General features: G+C 36.8%; 1 protein-coding gene across 1 annotated transcript in view; it reads right to left on the bottom strand.

Annotated features, from left to right (window-relative positions):
- Positions 1-9967: 9967 nt before the first annotated feature.
- Positions 9968-19643, bottom strand: part of LOC128740292 (serine/threonine-protein kinase meng-po) — a 51727-nt gene continuing 42051 nt past the window's right edge. Inside the window, exon 2 of the mRNA XM_053835830.1 lies at positions 9968-11407. Within this exon, the coding sequence (XP_053691805.1) occupies positions 9968-11407 (1440 nt within the window). The remainder of the gene's footprint in view (positions 11408-19643) is intronic.

Here is a 19643-nt window from a genome sequence, read left to right as displayed (position 1 = left end):
CATATCTGAACAACAGGTAATAATAAATTCCCAACATACAAATGTCACACACAGATACATACATAACGCATATCAAGTCACTGAAACATTGTTCAATTGTTGGGCTGACATAAAAACAAGACCCTCGGCGACTGTGACTGATTTCCAATTTTTCAACCGACTTTCATACCTTTCTAACAGAGTATAAGAAAGGTAAAAGCTGTTCAACCTTGTGTCCTATTAATAAATAACAGTAGTATAGTTGTACTATTAAAAAAAAAATTCTTTGTTATTACTTTGTTCATTTACATGGAAGAAACTATGACAATCCAAATTTAGGTCCAATCCAAAATCAAAAATAGGTCCAATTCAAGATCATGTTGGGTCCATTCAAGATCAAAAAAAGGCTTTGGCAAAAAACGATATATTTAATAAAAGTTTCATCAATTATACATTTTTAAAGTACTGATAATGTAGAAAAAAGATAGTACTTTCCAACAAATAGTAACATCACCACATATTATTTATAAATGACGAGTAAATTGAGCAGGAGTGCGAGTGGTGGTGTTGAAAAGCGCTAAATAGGTCCATTCAAGATCAATTACCCTAATTAAGTGCTACATAGAGCAGTGCAGATTTTAATTTAAAAAACTCACGTCACATCACAAATAACTTTTGTTGGGAAAAATTCAGGAGCACATTTTTAGATGACTTCATAAAACAAATTTTTTGATCTTTTAATACCAATAAATAGATAATTTGTGACTTTGAAATTCAAGTGATATTCTCATAAATTGAAATATGCCCTAACTTATTCAGGACTGGAATGAAAATTGGGAGATTTTTCATCCAATTTTTCAGTCCTGAAGAAGATTGTAAGTAGCAATCGAAGTACGCGTATCTGTGAAATATTTGTGCAGTGAATAATTTATGTTACAAAACAGTGAATTTTTTTGTACGCTAAGTACTTGTACATAAAATATTTTGTGAATTCCATGGTAGTAGAATTATATGCAAAAATATTTTCTTCACTCATAACTGATCTAATATAAAAGAGATATTTTTTCATTTGCATGATTATGCATTCTAAGGCTGTGAACCATTTCGCGAAATTTTTAACTTTTTGGTTAAAATTTGACAGTACGATGGTTTTTCGAAAATAACCCTGCTCGGGAGCATGGTTAGTTTTAACCAAGTTCTGAGAGCCAATGAGATATGCCACAGGTGAGGAAAGAGTTTCGATGTGTTTCACTGATTTTCCCTTGAATTTTTTTTCACCAATGTATGGATGTTTAACATATAACATATATGTTTATTCAACCCGAAATGAAATGAGATAATTTTTATCTATCAAATAGGAGCAAATGAATACCAAAAATTCATCCAATTCCAACCTGTACTGAATAAATAAATTTGCTGTTATAGAAATATACCTTCATCCTCACCTTATATATGCTCTCATTGAGTAAAACAACTATCCATCTGTCAAATATGAAATGGTTCGCATTCTGAACTGATTTTAACCACTCGAGGAGAAATAACCATCAAACTGTCAAATTTTAACTAAAAAGTTAAAAATTTCGCGAAATGGTTCACAGCCTAAAACGCCCGATTACGCAATTTTCAGGGCTGGTCAATTTCGACATAACCAAAACGTCATGAAACTGCAACTTTTGACATATGATAAATAAACCGTTTTGATACATTAGTGATTTGGCGTCACACATTTTTAGTTGTGTGAAAATGTCTAATTTAGTGCCAAATAATCGTCGTTAAGTAATCGTGCCAAATAATGGTCATGCTTCTATGTCGTCGGATCGGCCAAATATTCACGCCATGAAGGATATGCTGTATATTTGTCAAAACCAGGCAGGTGTTATTTAAATATTATGGGCTATTGAAACCGAACAAACCATTATTGGGTAATTGAATGCAATCAAATTCAATTGTTGCGATTGAGTCGGTCGAGCACTGCAGGATAAATGACCAATAAAGGGTGTCCACGGTAAAATTTCAACACACTTAAATTTTTCTAGCTTTTGAACAGTTGCAGTACAGTCGGAAAATTGCGATTTTCGGTCAGAATTATTTTTTAGTTTTAAATTGATTCTATATTATATTTATTACAAAAAAAATGTTTCAAACTCATAAAAACTCATATTTAGGGTGATTTTGGGAAAAATGATCAAACGCTCCCGATATAAATATTTGCTTAACAAAAAATAAAATTATCTTTCTCTCGGGGTTTCTCCCATTTTCTCATTTAACTTCTTTACAGATACTAAGTAAGTTTAGCAACATAGATAATCAAATTTGTTGAAAGAATACTTAAAATATTAAAGTATGGCTAAAAATACGACCATTATTAATTTTCGAAAAACGTCAAATAATAGCAAACTTTTAAATCGTGTTTTGATACAATATACTGAGAGCTTTCAGGCGCACTGTAAGAAACTGCGGCTACAAGAGGCGACAAGAGTTGTTGTTTTGATTAAAGTCCATGAAAATTTCATTTTTATTATCAGTAGCCTATGGCGCACCTAATTGATTTTAAATTTGTTTTCATTTCATTTTTTGTAGACAGTTTTTAAATGATATACAACAATAATATCTACATCTTTGATTACTATAAATTTTTTTGACTTTTTTAAAATAACTTATTTTCTAAATTTTTGAAATGGGCAACTTCAACGGCTTGTTTCAATATGATATTTTTTTAATCAAAATTTTATTCGCATATCATAAAAATATAGCCAATTTACTACAAAACCGCGTTTAAGCATGTGCTAAAATGTGAAATTTTATTTTCGGCAATTTTGACCGCTACTTTATATAGAGCCCTTCTTATGTGCGTTGGGTAAAATTAATTGAAAACTGGCAAAAGTTCAAAATGCTTTGTTCATACTGTGTGAGTACCAACTTCGACAACGACCACTGTAGGAGATCAAGCAAACCGGTGGCGTCCCTACTTCGACTATGACAGCTGGAGAACATTGTGGGTAACAGCGACGCCCTCTACTTCACCAGCGATCGCTCGAGAACATTGCGGGTCGCGGCGGCGCCCCAGCTGTAACAAAGATTGCTTAAGAACGACGAGAGTACCGGTGGTGTAAGAACCGGCTGTTAAAGGACCTTGTAAGTCCAAGCAGCGCTTTGTGCTGCGTGCTTGCATATAACGGCTGTTGAAGGACGCCGAAGGTCCTGGTGGCGCTTCAAATAATATGACAAAAAGAAAATTGTGTCAATCCCACACTTTTGGAGAACGAAATGAACAAGGTGCTGGAAGAAAATATGCAATTGGCCATCCAAAGCTTTAATTAATTGCAATAACTTGGAATTTTGGTGGTGTTTGAATGATGTCAAATGTGTTTTTATGATGTACTAAGTGCGACTAACAACGTACACTAGGTCACTTTTTTTTGTCGCACCAATTTTGTGTAAAATTTTTTTTGTCGCACCGTGGAATTGGTTCGTGAATCCGTCGACTAAAGTTCCTTGTGGCGGTGATAACCAGGGACAGTTTGCTGTCCTCATTCCCTCCTTGAGCAATCCCACTGAGGGTTAACACTTCCCCTCTTCCCAAATCTTGGAAATAACTCAAGCGGAAAGCGGTTTTGTTGGTATTCAGCATCTCGATTTCTCGTTTGACTTCTTGGAGCTAAGGTGCTAGGATAATTCTTTCTCCCATGGACTTGGACAGTATTAGATTAATTCCGCTTACTTCTGCAACTTTGTTATTGAGGTGTTCATCTGCTTCCACCTACCGAGCACCTCACGCTCGTTTGTGACTAGATTCCCTCCGTCGTTCCTACATATGTCAGCTTGGTGTGTAGTTCTTACGAGTTTGGTTCACCTTCTCGTAAGACTTGCCCGTGTCATTAGTTCGGAATAGTTGTTCTAATTCTTCACTATCTCTGTCTTCCTTTTAGCGTTTTTCATTCCTCAGAATCATCGTCAACTGGTTCCTTGCACGTTGGTATTTGACCAAGCTCTCCCTAGTGGTAATGCTCAGATAACTTCGAGCGTTCGAGCGTCGAGCGTTTCTGCCTCAAGCAACTGGTTTGAAGCACCTACCTCCTCAGGAGAAGCCAGTCCTTCGTCCAGTACTCGCACGTAATTCTCGCTAGACTACGGGTTATGTAGCTGCCTAATGTTCAAACGAGGAGGACGGCTATGACCTGTTTGGTATACGGTTGACAGTTTACTGCTACAAGGCAGTCCTCAGAGTCAATATCCGCTCTGCGTAAAGAACGTATGTACATGATGTTAGAAAAGAATCTATGAGAACGTGGTCAATCTGGTTGATTGTACGCTGGTTAGGTGATCTTCAGGTGGCTCTATGGATAGCTTTGCGTGGGAAAAAGATGCTTCGCATCCCAAGCCTCGGGAAGCCGCGAAGTTTATACATTGTTGGTCGTTATCGTTCGTGTCGGTATGCAGGCCATAACGTTCTATCACCGGTCTATACGTTTCTTGCTTACCGACCTGAGCGTTCATATCTCCGATGACGAATTTAATGTCTCGTGGTGAGCAGCTGTCGTACATTGCCTCCAGCCTCGCGCAGAACGCTTCCATCTCATCGTCTGGTCTACACTCGTGTGGGCTGTGCACCTCGATGATACTGTAGTTTTTTTTATTTTCATTTTAATGTGGTTTTAACCAGTTGGTCATTCACAAGATACTGTAGTTGAAGAAACGGGCTATTATCCTCAATAGACATATTCTCTCGTTGATCGCCTTCCAATCTATCACGCGATCCTGCATTCTGCCCAACACTAAGCCCATACCTGTGGAACTAGAGGCATACGGAGTACCACAAGATAGGCCTCGATGACCACATGGCAGCGGGCATGGTCTGATTCCACAAAGGGCCGGTGGACACACCGACTTATTCTGGAAGTATCCGGGTGGGTCGACAGGCGCCATGGCGAAGTCAACTTCCACCTGACACAGATTCTGTCAGGGCATGGTTGTTTTAGACAGTATCTGCACAAGTTCGGGCATGCGGAGTCCCCTGCGTGTCCCGAATGCGTGGATGTTGAAGAAACTGCAGAACATGTTTTCTTTATATGCCCTCGTTTCGTGGGCGCGAGAAGCAACATGCAGGTAGTGAACGGACAGGATACTACGTCGGACAACTTAGTCCAAAGGATGTGTTCTAGCTCGGACGTCTGGGGAGCGGTCAATGCGGCTGCTACCCAGATTGTACTTGAGCTCCAAAACCGCTGGAGAGCCGATCAACGGCGAATAAACAGCCTAACTACCATAGTCCAGTAGTTATCTAAGAGGGTGCGTTAAGCACAATATCCCCTCCCTGAAGTAATACCGATAAGGTGGTGTCAGGGGGGATTTAGGCTTGAGACTCGAGTAGGGTTTTAGTGGGTCTGGATCCTCACGCCCCAGTAGGGGGGTCGGGATACCAAACCCCACTCCCTGAGTTGTCTTCTCAGGTGTCTGATAGTACCGTATCTTCTAAGGTGCTGAGCAGATTTCCCTACTCGTTAAAAAAAACCATACCCACCAAGGTAGTCCCACTGCTCTGGTAAAACTGGGCCTTTTCGCCGCGGATCTTCCAAACCCCTTTCCTTTGCGACATACTTCCTGCAGGGTTACGATGCCGAATTCGCAGAGTTCAATCAGCACCCCACTGACACGAAAGTTTCAGTTTAGGTGATGGGACTGCGAGAAGATGACCCCAATTGCACAGCTGGTTAACAAAAGATTAATATTTTTTTGAAAAGGTGGTTCTATAATTGATGAAGGGACGGTACGGAAAGAAATGAAAATTTGTTGGTCAAGAAGGAGAAAGAGCGGAAAGGTGAGGAGACAGGGGGGCATGTTTGAGAGCACCCCAAGGAACAAAACTTCAGCACTTAAACGAGCAGGTGTGGAATAAGAGTTGTGTGGTAGCATCCGGCGCTGAATAAGCGAATTTGTTGAGTTACCTGTTGTTTAAACGTCGTATCCGATTTGTTCTAGCTTCTAAACTACATTTATACGTTGTTATGTAAGTATCGAAAAAGAGTCGAATTGACGATGTGCAAACATATCAGAAGCACAGCTAAGCGCAGGTGTAAAATACCGGTCGCTTAAAGGCTACCATGAAAATGCATGTCGAATAGACGTTGTGCAAACGTATCAGTTAAGAGCAATTGTGGAATGAAAGTGGAATTAGAGTGGAATGAGCATTGCGCAAACGTATCACCAGCATTGTCGAGAGCAAGTGTGGAATAACAGTGGAATGACCGATGCGCAAACGTATCAGCAGCATTGCTGCGACCAAGTGCAGAATAACAGTGAAATGAATGACTGAAGTTTTTAGTTTTTAGTGAAATGAATGTCACGCAAACAAATCAGCAGCATTGCTGAGAGCAACTATGGTGAAAGAGTGGAATGAATGTTGCGCAGAGTGGAATGAACATTGCCAAGAGGAAATGTGGCATAAAAGTCGAATAACCGTCGTACAAACGTATCAGCAGCAACACTAAGAGCAGGTGTGGAATAAAAGGTGCTTGATGGCAACCCTTAACTTGAATGAAACTTTTTACTTTAAACTTTATTCTATAAATTTATACTAGGTACACACTTTATTTCACATTAACATGATTTAGGAAACTACTCTTCAGCGCTTAAATATGTTTTAACCGGAGCTTGTTCCACGCTTGACAAACTTAAACTTCTAAATCTACATCGGCTAAAAACGCGGCGCCTGTCATACGTTAGTTTATCTCAGATGTATTTGCTGACGGTTTCCGACCGACAGAATGTAGGTCCGAATCCGGGTGATTGAAAAAAGTTTAATGGCGGACTTGATGAATTTCGAATCAACGAAAGATTTTCTACTAAGTAAGTCTCTCATCAAATGCATAATAATACGAATACGAAAATGTCCATTTAAAATGGATAATAATAACGAATCACCGAAAAAAATACGTTCTTCATATTTTCTTCTTTTTACTTATTTAAATGTTGAACTGCTGTGGAATAAATGTAGTTTCAGTGTCACCAGCAGAAGTTTAAAAAACCCGATTTAATCCACCTAGTGGTGAAAGAACCTTTGTTATACGGTCTTCGTCTACGTTAACGTTGCGTAGTGCGTTTATTTACATAATTTTTTTGGAAATTGAAAAAGTTTACAAAATTTGATCAAAATGGGAGCACTTATAAATTTTGATAGATCCTTTTTTCATGAAATTGCTGAGTAAGTATAAGTAAGTTATTACTAATTTGAGTAAATGCAAGTAAAGGTAAGTTGTAAGAGGAAATATTATTATTTAACATATACATTGCGTAGTAAAGGTCTAATTTAAAGGTTTTGAACTATGCATAATGTCCTGTAATCAATTTTTATTAACCTTCGGTTACTCACACTGTTGTATTTTGTACAACACGTGTTGATTTTAGAATGCCATATTGTTATAAAGTTACAAATCGATATTTAACCAACGTATATTCTTCAATAAACTTGTTATGAGCAAAATGCCATAATTATTCAATGCATTAATACTTTAAACTGTTGGCAAAATAGATCACCAAAAACTGACATCCCAGAAACGAATCAATCAGTATGTGAGGTGTACCGCAATCGGCCCCAACTGGAATTTTCTATCGTTTCTCCATATGGAAAAATGGTGTCTGTATGCAACAAAACTATCAGCAAATGTAAAATGTTTTAAATGTATCCGTCTGTCGATAGTCGAGTAATTCGCGGACAAAATTAGGATATTTTTATAATCAAAGTTCTACAGTTCCTAAACAAGCAATCATAGAGGTAAACTATATTCAGCAAAGTTGTGTATTTTTACTATTTGTACAACATGAAAAAGTCATACAACAATTACAAAACGAGCTAAAATGGAAAAACTGATTTTACAAATTCGTATAAAATTAATAAGATTTTTCTCTCTTCGCTGAAGAGATAGAAGGTTACTGTCTTCAGCAAAGTTTCTTGTAATAATATGCTCTTAAACTTTACAGAACACATCAATGTGTTATATTGAAACTGAAAAAAAATATTTGTTTTATTTCACTTTTAGGGGGATTAATTAAAAATTTAAATTCTACCAGACGATAGAGCTTGCAATTTCAAAAAACTCTTCCAAAGGTGCGATAAACCTAAAACCAGGTTTTCCTAGTCAAAACTCTAATGCGCACGTTTTTTGGTTTTGGGCTATTGTCTCCCGCGAGTAACCGTGTTACAAAAGTTGGCGCGAGTGTTCAAGGGTTAATATCTTTTGACCGGCAAAACCAATTCTTCTGAAATTTTGCAGATATATTTGCAGCAATAAAACTTCTAATTTGATGCCAAACTAATTTAAACTAGATAAATTATCTAAGATGAAATCATCGAAAATAATTGTAAATTTTAATGTGTTGTATACGATTGCTCATAACTTTTGAATTAAACGTCCAATCAAAAAACAAATCAATAGTGATCTATTAGGCTATATTACCTTTCAAATGAGAATAATAGCGCATAAATCGGTTCAGCCAACTCTGAGAAACAGGCGATCATTTGTGCCTAGTCAAAACAGGTTTTTTAAAGCTAACTTTTAAAGTACTTGTCCGTTTTCAATAAAACTTGGTAAAAAGCTTAGTAATAGCAAGAGCTTTCGTTTGGTACTAAAATCGTTAAAATTGGTTGCGTAGTTCCGGAGAAACGCGTGTCACGTAGTTTTCACATTTTTGCTTATAACTTTTAAACGAAACGTCGGACCGCAAAGCAATTCAATAGTGATATACTAGGCAGTAATACCTTTCAAACAAAAGTAAAAGCGGTCAAATCGGTTCAGCCACCTTCGAGAAACAGGCGATAGAAAATGAGCTGCACACACACACATACACACATACACACACACACACAGACATTGCTCAGTTCGTCGAGCTCTATCGTCTGGTATATGTGATTCGGCCCTCCGGGCCTCGAATCAATTTCGTGTTTTTCGACCAATTTCTAAACCTTTGTTATATAGTATAACAAAGGTAAAACATATCTATACGTAATGAACAAACGTTTTACTATACGTTGCATTACAGTAATAAAATCGCATCTTCCACGTACATATTCAGCAGTGTGCTGTTTAAATTCTCCAAAGCTAACTGTACAAGCATTGAACAGAGGTCTTTAGACATACTTTAAAAGCAGTTTTACAGCATGTGTTGAATAAAAGCTGTCAGTTAAACGTTTAATAAACAAAAGCTGTTCCTTGGGATACTCGATATTTAGTTTTTAGTTTTAATTCTGCTTGTGAAATAGGTTTTTATTGTATCACTTACTTCGTTACTTACCTTTCTTACCTGTTTTAGATACATGGATTGATAAATGGGAAACTGAAAACATTATTTCATTTAATATTTGACAGTATGAGACTAAACTTTCTGATATTTCGAATTTCAAATGATAAGAGAAACAAATTTTTTATTATCCAATTAATAATTTCATTCATTTATTAAAAATCTCTACTTTCATCGCTTTCAATTCTAGATGGGTCTATATTATTCAAATACGTTTACAAATTATACCTCTACAGTACAGATTCTTCGCATTTCACATGTATGTAAACATAACATTTAATGGAAACAATTATTACATGTTCAACATTGTTTATTCTTTTACTGGGTACAGCTAATGCTATTTCCGTCCTTTTTTTTCTATGCAATTGATTACCTATATGTAAATATACATTACATTTTATCACCTGCTAAAACACTAACAAACTATATCTTCTTCTCTAATATCGTCTACGCTCTTTTGCTGACTTCGGTTATGTTCATGTTTTTCTGGCTTTTATCACACACATAATTAATGTAATCACATGTACTATCTATGTTCTAACTGGACGACAAGGCAGCACGGGGACTGCTATAGGAGGGGGACATCTTCTCGCTCAGTGTCTATGTCTTGGCTCCAGCAGCTAGTGGTGTCAGGGACCGAATCTACCGCTAATCGAAATAGTACAGCGCCGGGATGGTCCCGCGGGGAACAGTTCTATTTATATCGGTGCCGGCTGCGTATGCTGCCAGCTTCCCTCGTTGTCGCGGTTGTCACCGTCGTCGTTGTCGTCGCCATTGTCAACGAGTTCATCATGGAGGCCGATCCGACTATTGATTCATGTTTCGAGTACTGGTAGGACTTTGACCTCATCTCGTTTTTATTCCAGGAGGAAAATTCTTTCATGTCGTCCATACTGTCATGGCGATTAAGGTCATTAGTTTCCAACCATTCGAGTACCTTATTTCGTGTCGACTCCTGATCGGCACCGAACGTTGGTGTCGGTTCTGGCGTAAGGCCTCCGACGCTTGTCATTCTCCGCGCTCGGAGGCGACCGTCGAAAGAGTTACGACTTTCCCGATGGTTGATGTATTTGATCGAATCTTGATCGGAAGACGGTTGTTGTAGGATATTGCTTGCAATGTTAGAGGTGGATTTGGATGTGGTTATCTTATTATCTAGCCACTTGTTTTTCATGTACTTCATGATATCACTCACTTTAGCACGATCCTCCTCGTTGTGGTCAAATATTCGACGGAATGCTCGCAACAAACGAGGAGTAAATCGCCGAAAATTTTCCGGAATTTTGGTAGTCTCGCGTTTCTGATATTTCATAAAAGCGGCGTATTTACCGTCGCGAACCCAATCTGCTGATTTCCATGGTGTCGAACCTATCAGACAAACGTACATAATAATTCCGAACTGCCACGAGTCGGCAGACGATTTGCAGATGAATCGTTCATTTTTCACAACCTCTAATACTTCTGGTGGTAGGAATGATATCCATGTTTTATTGTTCTTACTAACTAGAATGCCCTCGCGGGTGGTCGTTCCGAAATCGCATAGCTTTATTCGGGAGAAATCCGGTGTGAATACCAGGATGTTCTCCAGTTTCAGGTCACGGTGAACCAGTCCTTTGAGATGCATAAAACCCAGCGCAGAACTGAGTTGTTCGGCAATCTTTTTGCAGCTTGTCTCCTGCAAACCGTTGGCACCGACGTTACCTGCCAGATCCCCGAAGGGAGCGTGCTCTTGAGCATAGACATAGTACTCGTTCGTTTGAAACTTAACCTGATAGCAGCTAAGAATGTTCGGATGGTGACTGAGCTGGTAGTTGTAGTGGAACTCTTTGATGAATTCCTTCAGCGTCGTCAGCTCCGTGTGTATTGCTTTGAGTACGACTGTGGTCCCGGTTGGTCGGTGGTGAGCTAAGAGCACCTTCGCAAAGCAACCCTCTGCGATGGTTTTTTCGATGTCGTATTCATCGCTGATGTTCATGAAGCCAATTTCCATTTCCGGAATACGGTGCAGCACGCTGCTAGTGTTGGATAACCTTCGGTAGTTGTGATTGATTGATTTGTACAGATTGGTGATGATGGATGTGTCGGATTTGCTCTCGGATAGCTTCATCACGATGCTTCTCGGTATATTTCTCATCTGTAACAAGATAGAAAACCATAGTGATATTCCTATATTAGTGTCATGGCAACAATATCGAATAATTTGTGTCATCTATAGGATGTCCGATTAGGAACCTTTAACATGGAATTATTAGGAATATAATACATTCTGTTGTTTGTAATACTGGAACTAATCAGAAAGTAATTACAAACAGAACAAAGTTTGTAACCAATTCAGATATCCGCAGCTCATGGAGTTATAAATTACAAAATATGTTATTTTCAAGGATGGAGTCTAACTATCCCATTATAATTCTAAAAGTAAAATAACAACGTCAAGTTTTGGCAATCATTATCTTTTATAGTAACTAAAAGATATTGGTGCCAACCAATTAATAAAGAATAGTTTTTACTGGCAGTAAATTACTGCAAAAATCTTATTGTAGGGTGTAAATCGAATTGATTTTTTTTATTTTTTCTTAGGTTAATTCCAATTGCAAATCTTGAAAGCATCGCCGTTATCGACGCAAAATTTAACAAATCACGCTTTCTTCCTGCAATGTAAATACCGCGAGGAATGAAACAAGGGAAACAAAGAATTTCCTTGTAAAGATTCACTGCGTTGAGTTGCCAACGGGGAGTAACTTGATCCGACAATTTATTGTCATCGTCACTAGAAAACTTCCAACAAAGGATGAATCTAACTCCTCCAAAACAACTCATATAGAACCGCTACAGACACAAAAAAATCACTTCTTCGACATCCCCAATACTGCAGTAAAGAAGATAGCTAGAATAAAAGTGGTTAGGTATAATCGTGTTCATTCTATTTTTTCTTGAAAACTAAATGTCGATAGAGGTTATATTTGTGTCCAAAAATCAAGGGCAAATAGAGAACAACCGACCCACAAAAGTAAAATTAGTATTAAATTTATACTTCTAACAAACCTAGCTAAACTAAAACGCACATGGAAACGATGAAGATTATTCATTTGTCGTGCAGATATAATATTAACCATTTACCGTCGTCGTCAGCGCCCTAAGATCAAAAACAGCATTGCCCGATGGCAGATAAATTTATTCGCGTTTTGGTCCAATTTGGTCCAGTCACAATTTTGCGCTTTCTCGACATTTCAGCATCCAAGTCCAAGTGTTTGTACTAGATAATATCTCCCGATAGACAAACTGCATGCATGAGCAGAGCATGCGATGTTAATTCGCACCAGCATGTTTTTCCGCTTACGAATTCACAAGCCACTTAGAGAGTACTGGCACAGGATTGGCGCGAAAACTGTAATTTTAACTTTGGACGATTCGTTTTTTTCCTCACTACCTCGCCTTCAATTAGCAAATTCACTGATTCTCCGTCGGTTGCAATCGGCCAGGAGTGGCATCTTTATGGATGGGCTGATACACGCCGAGAGGGTGCATGTCAGATGAGAAGCTCAATTTGCATGCGGTTACGGTGCATTTAGGTTTTGCCGTGGTCTATTTGCAGATTGATCGGAGGAGAGAGAGAGACAGAAAGCAGAACCGAGACGTATCGGAAGCTCTAATACAAAACAGACGAGACATGTCAGAAGAAATATTTTTTGATTGATTTAGAAACAGCTACGGCCAGTTTACTCGAATCGAATAACTATAGATAGTTCCTTCGTAGAAGATTATAAATATAAACTGTTACCTCACTAATGATTAAATGCTAAAATTTATAAGGCAATGAGACTAAAATTAGGTTACAGCAGTGCAATATTTCTACATATGAAAAGTCCAGAATTTGTGGTTAGCAACACCTTGCTCAAAAGCGACAAAAAGAATTAAATCTCATCCAAATATTTACATGAATTTTGAAGTGCTGATAATAAATCTATTCTGGTATTTATTTATTTATTTTTATTTCTTAAATGTAACTTTGCTGTGAAAAAATTGTTGCAAATGAATCATTCAAAATATCACCCAACGTAGCTAGCTTTTTCCATCTTTCTGGTAGAGCCCGAAGAAAAAGAACGATGTCCTTCTGCATCCGTAATGTTGGCTGGTCTTCCACTACCTCGCTTGCGAATAGTTGTTCAGGATCTTAGGATATGGTAAACAGTCGAAGCCGAAACATATTTGCTTTTTAAATGTTATACCGTATACTTTTTGCCGAGATTTCTGTGGAAGTTCAAAGTGTACAACGCGCTCCCGAAAAGCTTCTTGTTTTGACGTCATTTTAAGCAAAACAAGGCAAGTATAAACAAAACAAAAAATATTGACAAAAAGAGGAGAGAAAGAGAGCTAACACATACATATTCTCATTTCTCTCTGAGCTCGTTTGTTGTTGAGTATAGGGGCCTCAAAAAAATTAGGACTGCTTGTCAATGATACATATAGCGCCAGATCTGTGCAGATTAATAAGCTTAAATTCGTTGGATTTCAGACGCAAAATGAACGACGTACTGTTTTTGAAGGATCTATTAACCGACCGGGTCTACTCGTCATATCTTCTGAGTCAATTAGCGGTTAACGAAGGAAATAGATATAGAAATAGAAATAGAAATAGAAATAGAAATAGAAATAGAAATAGAAATAGAAATAGAAATAGAAATAGAAATAGAAATAGAAATAGAAATAGAAATAGAAATAGAAATAGAAATAGAAATAGAAATAGAAATAGAAATAGAAATAGAAATAGAAATAGAAATAGAAATAGAAATAGAAATAGAAATAGAAATAGAAATAGAAATAGATATAGAAATAGAAATAGAAATAGAAATAGAAATAGAAATAGAAATAGAAATAGAAATAGAAATAGAAATAGAAATAGAAATAGAAATAGAAATAGAAATAGAAATAGAAATAGAAATAGAAATAGAAATAGAAATAGAAATAGAAATAGAAATAGAAATAGAAATAGAAATAGAAATAGAAATAGAAATAGAAATAGAAATAGAAATATAAATAGAAATAGAAATAGAAATAGAAATAGAAATAGAAATAGAAATAGAAATAGAAATAGAAATAGAAATAGAAATAGAAATAGAAATAGAAATAGAAATAGAAATAGAAATAGAAATAGAAATAGAAATAGAAATAGAAATAGAAATAGAAATAGAAATAGAAATAGAAATAGAAATAGAAATAGAAATAGAAATAGAAATAGAAATAGAAATAGAAATAGAAATAGAAATAGAAATAGAAATAGAAATAGAAATAGAAATAGAAATAGAAATAGAAATAGAAATAGAAATAGAAATAGAAATAGAAATAGAAATAGAAATAGAAATAGAAATAGAAATAGAAATAGAAATAGAAATAGAAATAGAAATAGAAATAGAAATAGAAATAGAAATAGAAATAGAAATAGAAATAGAAATAGAAATAGAAATAGAAATAGAAATAGAAATAGAAATAGAAATAGAAATAGAAGAGAGTTGGTAACTTCATTTACCCATGAGCAATACGAACTACATGAGCGAACCAGTTCGCTGAATGATGTTCTTGGCAAAAGACGTACAGAATACAATAGAAAATATGTACAAAAAGGACGATCGACCAGATTACTGTAATTACCGCAGCATTACGCTAGTGAGCGCCGCCTACAAGGTACTCTCTCAGATTTTGTTACGTCGTCCCCAATGGCAAGAGAATCCGAAGGGCAGTACCAAGCGGGCTTTATGGGGTCCGTGCTACTGCGGATCAATCTTTTACATTCCGGCAAATTCTCCAGAAACGTTGGGAGTATAACGTACCGACGCATCATAATTTGGTGTATTTCAGAGCAGCATACGATACAGTCAAGCGCAAACAGCTAGGGAAGATAATGCACGAGTGCGGTTTTCCCGACAAACCGACGCGGCTAACAAAAGTTATTCTGGAGCAAGTGATATGTTACGTGCATGTTTTGGAGGCACTCTCGATCAGGGATGGTTCGATCACTTTGACTCAATTTTGATTCATTTGATACTACCGTCTCAGCCGAGCAAAATTTGACAAAGTTAAGTATGAGACATTTGTAGAACTCGTTATTATTTACAGTTTTGCAGAATAAAGTGTTGCTGTAACTTTTGTAGTTACGGCGCTACAATGCTAGTACCTCTTTAGTAACTAAATGAACGTTCATTTAGTTTCTAATGAGATACTAGCATTGTAGCACCGTAGCTACAAAAGATACAGCAACACTTTATTCAACAAAATTGTAGATTTAGTTATTATCTACAAATGTCCCGTACATCAATTTGTCAAATTTTGCACGGTTAGGACGCTACTGTCAAATGAATCTAAATTGAGACAAAGTGATCGAACCATCCCTGCTCTCGATTCCTTTCGAATCGCACAGAGCTTTACGGCAAGGGGACGGACTGTTATGTATGTTATTCAACATAGCTATTAAAGATGCGATCCGGCAAGCGGACATCAATACGAGAAGAAAAAGAGAGAGTAGCCAACTCCAATCTTTCATAAACAATCTCGATATCATTACAACAAAACCTTGGGACGGCAGAGGTAATCTACGCCAGACTGAAAATAAAACGGAGGCTAGGAGAATTGAGTTACAAATCAATGCGTCAAAGACCTAATAGGGTATTTTGCCTATCATTGAACGATTCCAATGATTGAACAGCGTCCAATAAAACGCTAATTCTAGAATACATATACGCTCAAACCCTATCAAAGTGCACGAATTATTCGCTTTGATCAGTTGTGGATAATTTCTTGTAACAATAGCGTTACATAAGGCAAGATTTAATAACAAAAATTCAAGTTGAACATTGTCATATACAATATGGGCTATAACCCTGAATTTTGTTAGCATTTCAGATAAGAAACATATCTCACTAAATAACGTTTAAAATAATTATATTGCCATATCATGCTGTACACAGCTAATGATATTCATCTATGCAATATTTGTCGACATTTTCAAGCAAAATAGAAAATTATTTATAGTTTTTGAAGTATTAAAATTTGACTGTTCAACCATTGGACAATAAAGCAACGATGGTCCTAAGCTTGTACAAGAACCACCCCATCGACATCTCTATATCGAGCTGCAGTGAACGTCAGCGACAGCATGTCCTGGGCTCAAAATTTGACAGCGGGCCCAAATCAGACTGCTGGCAGTTGAGTGAAACGCAGTGCTGACATGCTATCTCATTTTCGCACACACGAGATGTTGGCGGCGATGGGTTGACAAGAACTGACATAGCATGAAAAAACCGCTTTACTTCTCATTATGCATGTGTATTTGACAGTTTTCATGTTTATGTCACTGTTTACAAATAGTTTTCATTTGTACGCAAAAATCTTCGGTTGAAAATTTATGTAATAGCACTAATTGTTTATTTTATATAAGGGTAGGCGGGGCAAAACCGCCCGCTTAAGCAAAACCACCTGTGTAAAAAAAAGTTGTAGCTCAATTTCTAATTTATCTGCTTTAAATGAACAATTGATCTATTACCTACATGTAAAAAATAAAAAAATAAATATCTGAATGATTTTCTATTTTTTATTGCGATTTGGAAACACGTCCAAAAAATAGAGTATTTTTTCCATGCGGGGTGAAACACGCCCACTAACGGGGTAAAACCGCCATAGCGTATAACTTTAACAATATTCAACCGATTTGAACGAAACTGGTGGCATTGGATTCGTAAATTTATCCAATTTAAACAAATTGTATCAGTTTGCCATCAAACAATACATGGTTCCCCGAGATTCGCAATTTCAAAAGAGTGTCCGGCAACCACTCGTATTGGAAGAATATCAGTGATATTGGTACCAACAGTCTTGAAATTGATACCGTGTAGTTTCCTTAGACAACAAGATGGATCGGGTTAGGCATCATGGAGTCAATCTATAATGACTAGAGAGGATTTAAGACAAAATATAACAATATGGGTTTTGAAGTTCCTGCAATTGATCCGATGGGTCATTTTTTGACATTTCAAATTGTTCTGATTGATAAACCAGATACATATTATTTTTGCATTGCTAAGAAAATTGGCTATATTTCCATAAAAAAGTGTTTATTCCAGTATATTCGTTCCAAGAAGGAGGAATTATTGAAAAAAGCTATATCCGAGAAAACAAGAAAATGTCCATAGTGCCAGCAGGGAAACTTGGCGATTTAGATTTTTTCAAACAGTCTACCAGCTACAAGTTAAGCACATTTACATTGTTTTATGTAAATCTGAGATCCTTTGGTCCAAACTATACAATTATTTTAAAAATCTCCTTATCGCACTAGCATTATGCACGACGGTCTTGCGCCGTTCGTTGTGGGCGGTTTTACCCCCAAATGAGCGATTTACACAATTCACTATTTATTTTAACAAAACTGCGTGAACAGTTATCTAATTTAGGTACTGTCGGATGAAGACAGGATCAGAGATGCGATATGGGTTGGATTTACTAAAAGTTTTAACGTTTTGAATAAAATAAACCCTAAGTTCTGCGGGAACAAAGTTATAAAAAACGAAGCGATTATAACGAAAAGTCTGTTTTTATTTATTTCTCCGATAGTTTACACGATATTGCTGTACAAGGTATTGTAAAATATTGAGTACGCATTCAGTAATATGACTGTCATCAACATTTAACACCAATTTGAGCAAGGCCCTGTAAAACCATGGTGGGCGGTTTTACCCCGGCGGGCGTTGTTACCCCGTTTACCCTTACATGCTTTGGTTTTTTTTGTTTTAATACAACAATTTCACGAAAAATAGTCCTATTGCGAATTAAAGCTCCAGATTAATTAAAGATCCGAATTAACTCCAGATTTGTTTAAACCATGTGCACTTAACCTTATCTGAAAAATTTTATTATCGTGTACCGCGGACCCCCGTTCGTTTGACCGTTTTTAATCTGAACACTTTTTAATTTGATTGACCCCGTTGGTTTGCACAACGTGCAAATTAAAAATGGTTCAAACGTCATACTCAATATGACATCATTTGCTTATGCAGACAATGCACATAAACACGATTTGTTTGTGCTGATCCAGCGTGTTTAATCTGTTTCACATTGCGTTTTCCAACGATTATGGCGGAAATCCGATCGGAGAATGAAATATTCGCTGCTTGCAACTGCCAACTGAATCAAACTACCAAAACAATAACAAAAAGCAGGGCAACCAGTTCACACAAGTTCCAGCATATTTAGGGTTACCAGTTGTTCAAATTAAAAACTAACCCCGTTAGTTTGCATGAGGAATCGTTCAAACGAACGGGGGTCCACTGTATTTGATTTGGCCTACTCCTGAATTAGGGATTAGGGTAATCTCACAATCATTTTCAGATTATTATCTTGCTAACAAATTTGTTTCGAGTAACCAGGGGAAAAACAAACATAGTTTCCCTTGTAAAAGACAGATCTTGCCATTAGGCCACAGGAAATATAAGTATGCTTCGAGGGAACCGTAAAGAGAGAAAAATTTAGGGGAAAGCAACAGAAATGAAGGATAAGAGCATCGTAGATTAGGGGAGGAAATTAACATCCCTTAAGAAATATATTGTAATTAGTAACATGTTAACTAATTGCTGATTATTGTTAATGAATATCGGCACCAACTTTTCAAAAGGGCCAATCTGCAAAATGTAAACAAACCGAGTGAGGGTTATTTTCTGCTGGACTAGGATAGGTAAAGAAACCCTCACTCGGTTTGTTTACATTTTGCAGACTGGCCCTTTTGAGTAGTTGGTGCCGATATATCTTAAAATGTATTCATTCTTAATAGTAAGCTATCAAATTAACTTTAAGGTCGGTGCAATATATTGCATGTCCAACCATTGGGCAATAAGTGTGCAACTATAGGACAATACGGTTTCAGAAGTGTTCAACGATTGGGCATTCAAGCGTTGTCAGAAAATCGCATATTTTTCCACGAAAAGCTTATTTATTTCGTGAAAATGGCCATGTAATGTGAACATATTTTGTATCTGATTCAGATTTTCATGTTTCTGTCTATTTGTAATTATTTGTTTAGAAAATATCGTTCAAACTAAAAACACAGTGGCTTAGCTGTGCGATCATTGGCAAATTACCCTACATAGTAAGAAGAGGCTCCAGACAAAATAACGTTCGCTTCCCACGAACAGAAACTATTGTCGGTGATGAGTTTTTTTTGGTCACCGCCGACAATAACAGAAGATTCAACGACCTTTACAGCTGCGCTCGAAAAAAATACAACTCTGTTTTTTTGTTTATAACTTTCTATTGTATGGGTGAAAATTGATAAAATTTTGGGTGAAACTAGTATAGAGTGTTATGTTTACATGTGCGAAATTTCCTCA

The sequence above is a fragment of the Sabethes cyaneus genome, chromosome 3 (assembly GCF_943734655.1).
Source record: "Sabethes cyaneus chromosome 3, idSabCyanKW18_F2, whole genome shotgun sequence".
In the NCBI taxonomy this organism is placed as follows: domain Eukaryota; kingdom Metazoa; phylum Arthropoda; class Insecta; order Diptera; family Culicidae; genus Sabethes; species Sabethes cyaneus.
This window is presented reverse-complemented; position numbering and strand designations above follow the sequence as displayed.